The sequence below is a fragment of the Mesoplodon mirus genome (assembly GCF_964341445.2).
Source record: "Mesoplodon mirus genome assembly, chromosome: 18".
Taxonomy (NCBI): domain Eukaryota; kingdom Metazoa; phylum Chordata; class Mammalia; order Artiodactyla; family Ziphiidae; genus Mesoplodon; species Mesoplodon mirus.
In genome coordinates this window covers 15,971,752-15,975,622 of record NC_138994.1, presented here as the reverse complement: position 1 = coordinate 15,975,622, position 3,871 = coordinate 15,971,752, and the positions used below count along the sequence as shown (strand labels likewise).

At 57.1% G+C, this 3,871-nt stretch overlaps 1 protein-coding gene across 1 annotated transcript in view; it reads right to left on the bottom strand.

Annotated features, from left to right (window-relative positions):
* Window positions 1-3,432: 3,432 nt before the first annotated feature.
* The window catches only part of LOC309793359 (uncharacterized protein), a gene marked incomplete at its 3' end in the record, with an annotated part of 3,840 nt that continues 3,401 nt past the window's right edge, over window positions 3,433-3,871 (bottom strand). Inside the window, exon 4 of the mRNA XM_082603836.1 lies at window positions 3,433-3,555. Coding sequence (XP_082459962.1) covers window positions 3,433-3,555 — 123 coding nt within the window. The remainder of the gene's footprint in view (window positions 3,556-3,871) is intronic.

The following is a 3,871-nucleotide window of genomic DNA, read 5'->3' as shown; positions in this document are numbered from 1 at the left end:
TCTCAGGCCTGAGCTGAGAGGAAGTGAGCGGTACAGCCCAGCGAGCTCTGAGCCAGCCTTACCATCGCCAGGGAGTTCCTGTCTCGCCCTGGGTGAATCTAGCTCTTGAAGCAAAGAGCCAACTGAGCTGTAGGTTTTCTCTCCACTGGCCCAGCGTACAGCATTTGAGCCGGTTTTCAGCTGGCTGGGACCAAACTGGGGCCTAGGTTTCTGTGGCAGTTTTCCACATGATCTCCAAGGTGGTGACGTTTGTCCATCTGTTCGCTCAGACACTTGAGCACCTATTGTTCACCGGGTGCTATGTCCAGGGCTTGAAGCCTCCTGCAGTGAGCTCACGGGTTCCTTGTTCTCTGAATGGTGGGAAGATACAGGCCACCTAGTAGCCATATGAGTGTGTCCGTGGGAGCACCAAGAAGATGACAAGGAACTCTCAGAGCATTCTGCTTGTCTAGGAATGATGAGGAGGCTGCCAGATGAATGAAGAAGGGAAAGATGTGCCAGGCAGAGGGAACGGGAGTGTCCATTCTGGGGACAGCAGGTGCATTCTGTGATGAGGGGGAGGGGTGGCTTGCTTCTGTTTCCCTCTTAGCAAAGCCTGTCAAGGCGGCCACGATGAGCCCTTCATAGGCCTGTGAGTCCTGGGGGATGAGTGCGACCAGCCATGCGGCTGCCGCCCTGCACATCAGTGCTTCCCACCTGTGACCCCAATCGTTTGAGAACCCTTTAGAAGGGTTGGTTTTGACTAGAAGAGTCTACCAGGATGAATTCGCTTCATAATGCACCCTGAGTGGAGGAGTTGACCTGTCGGGAAGGGTGATTTAGGAAGGTTCATTTTCTGTTGGAGGATGTTTGCCAATTACTCTCACAGTAATTTCGCCAGTAGTTTCTGCTGTTTCCCAGTCCTGCGTTGGAGGCCATTTATGGCGTCATCGGCCTGGAGCAGGAAGCCTGTCACTGGACTCAGGCATCCTGTTCTTTCAGCTTCTGTGAGTTAGTTCAATGTAAGTTTAAAGGAAAGAGGCTTGGCTGCAGCCCTGTTTTGTCACATGTAATTGGGATTTCTTCTATCAAAGATCACGCCTGCCCCTGATTTTGGTGGTAGTGGTCTGATGCTGGCTTTGAAGAGGTCCCGACAGCCTGGTGACAGGCTTGGTGCTCACAAGTTCTGAATTGCAAATTGATGAAAGGAGGATGAATAATGAAAAATAATGGGTCATTCTAAGTGGTACCTTTTCACTGGGCTACAGTATAATTTGGATCCATCTCAAGAGTAGATTGGCGGAATTCATCCAAGTAGCCTCTCAAGGACCAGTACCCACTGTCTGGGGACAATCCAGTCAGTGGCTCTGACTTACACATCTGGGGTTTAAAACCCTGAACCAGGGCTTTAAAGCAACAGGGAGTGGACTGCTCACCTGGCCATCTACACTGCAACACGAGCGGGATACACGTCCGTTCCTCTAGAGAGACGTGGGGCTCTGGAGGCACGGTGGCTTCAAACAGCACCTGTCGCTGGCCCTGACAGCTGAATCCTGCTCTGTTTAAGTTTTATGGGGTGCAAAGGAGACCCTTTCAAACAAGCTCAGGCGGGGAGGCAGGGGCACTGGGAGGAAGCGTGTGAAGCGTGCAGCCCCAGGGTTCCTCTCATTTTCCCTAAACACAGTCACGATCGGAGCTTAAACACACACAGAAGCAGCGCCCATCTCTGTCATATTGTGAGGCGTGTGTTAGGGTCATTACCTGCTTTTCCAGCTCCACCCCACTCTCCCCTCCTCCCCACTCCCACCACCACCTGCCACCCTGCTTTTGTAGATGGCTGCTACTCCCTGAGCACCTGCTTTTCTCTGTCTGCCTCCTGGATTCTTTCACCTTCCAGGCCCACTACCCCCTGAGAGAGGAGGGCCGCTGGCTGGCACCCAGCTTCCAGAGCAGGGGCTGGGAGAGGGCTGTCAGGAAAGAGGGTACCGAGACCGCCACAGCTAGGGTCACTCCCACCCCAACCCCGCCGCGTGCCCCAAGCCTGTCTTGGGTGTGGTGTGAGGACGACGCGTGGCCTGCATGATACCACACGGTTCCATGCCTCTCTGTCTGAGTGGAAGTATGGTTTCAGTAACTTTGCTAGGACCGCTTTCACTTCCTGATTATATTCCTCAAACCTAGAAGAGCCTGGTAGAGAAAAGGGGGCTGAGAAAACCAAACACTTAGAAATGAGAGCCCTGGGATGACCCTATGTCGAGAAGCTGCTCGTCTGAGAAGGATCACCCTCAGTGAGGCCTCTGACCCCCGTCTCTGCCCTGCATCAGGGGAGGGGGACAGCGATGGACAGTCCAGGGACCTGGAGAGGAGGCCCTCCCGTCTCCCAAGATTGAACCCCAGAGAGCCTCCCTGTGACAGCCCCAGCCTGTCCGTCCCACACATGTCACGGGTCTGCTTCTGGTGGGGGCCCCTCTGCCTGCCACCCCACTAGCACCTGACACCTGTCCTAGGAGAAGCTTCGTTTATGTTTGTGCGTGAGTGATGGACAGGCAGAGGCCGGCCTTGCCTCACTCGGCATTTGTAATTGGAGCTGAAAGGAAGCAAGACTCCTTCCTTCTGTAGCCCCTCACCAGCCCACCCAGTTCATCAGATCCCTCTGGTGGCCGGTCCTGGAGACTGATTAAGACCAGGATGCAGGGCCAACCAGCAGCCAAGTGCCCCAGTGTGTGTGTGCGCTTGGGGTGGTGGTGGGCTGCCTCTCACCATTCAGGCCACCTGCTGAGACCCGGCCCGGGCCATTTCAGGCCCCACCCTCCCTCCTCAGCCTGGCCATCTGGGCGCTGAAGAACCGGAGGGTCAGAGAAATTAAGAAATTTGCCCAGGGACCCAGAGCCAGCAGCCAGCTCGCTGGGGATGCTGGCGTTTGAACATAGCTCAGGGGCGAGCTCGGTGGGCTATCACGGCGATGACCGACGGGTGGGAGTTCCCGGCGAACTGGAGGGGCACTGCACCCAGAAGAGCCTCGGGAGCGCCCGCCTGCCGCTCGGCTCCCCGCATCTCACTCCCCGCTCCCAGCGCCCCCTCCCCGGCCCTGCTCACCAAGTGCCCCCCAGCCCTTCTCCCTGGCCCTACTCCCCCAGGTTCCAGAACGCCGTCTCCCCCACTTTCGGCTCTCTCCACCCCCACTCCGCAGCCCCCAGCTCCCCCTCACCCCCTGGCTCCCTCTTCTCCCCCATACCCGGCTCCGCTCCGGTCCCGCTCCGGTCCCTGCACCCCCGACCCGCAAGGCCCGATGGGCGCGCTGCTCAGCTTTGCGCTGCTGGTGCCGCCGTGAGTACCTCCTGCAGGTGGCGGACGCCGGCAACCACAGCGGCCACGGGGAGCTCTCTTCCCACTCGCGGCTCTGGCGCATCTGCGAAGGTACCGGCTGCCCCTCCCCCGCGTGACCCCTTCCCCTCAGACCCAGGGGCCACACCCCTTCCTCCCAGAGCAGCGCTGAGAGGCCGCCCCGTCCCCTGCCTGTCTGCCCACAAGGGGGTCTCTCGGGCACCCCTTCCCCCCAACTGTCTTGGTGACAGTCTGGCCGGAGGAGGAAGGGACTCTGGCTCAGGGCCCAGGTCTTCTTGTTAACTTCAGCAGGAGGGTGGTCTTAACCACTGAGTCTGCCTAAATTAAATTACCCCAGGAGTTGCTAGAAAGGAGATCCTGTCCCAAATTATGTGCAGCAATGACATATTATTTCATAAGCAAAAAAATTTTATTGTTTAAAAAGGTAAATACAGATTAGATGACTGCAAGGTAAAGCCCCAGCCCCCTACTAGGCCACCCAATACCAGTGTCCATTTCTGTGTCCTCTCACACTTCCTCCTGCAGGTCCCCAAGATGCTCTCATGAG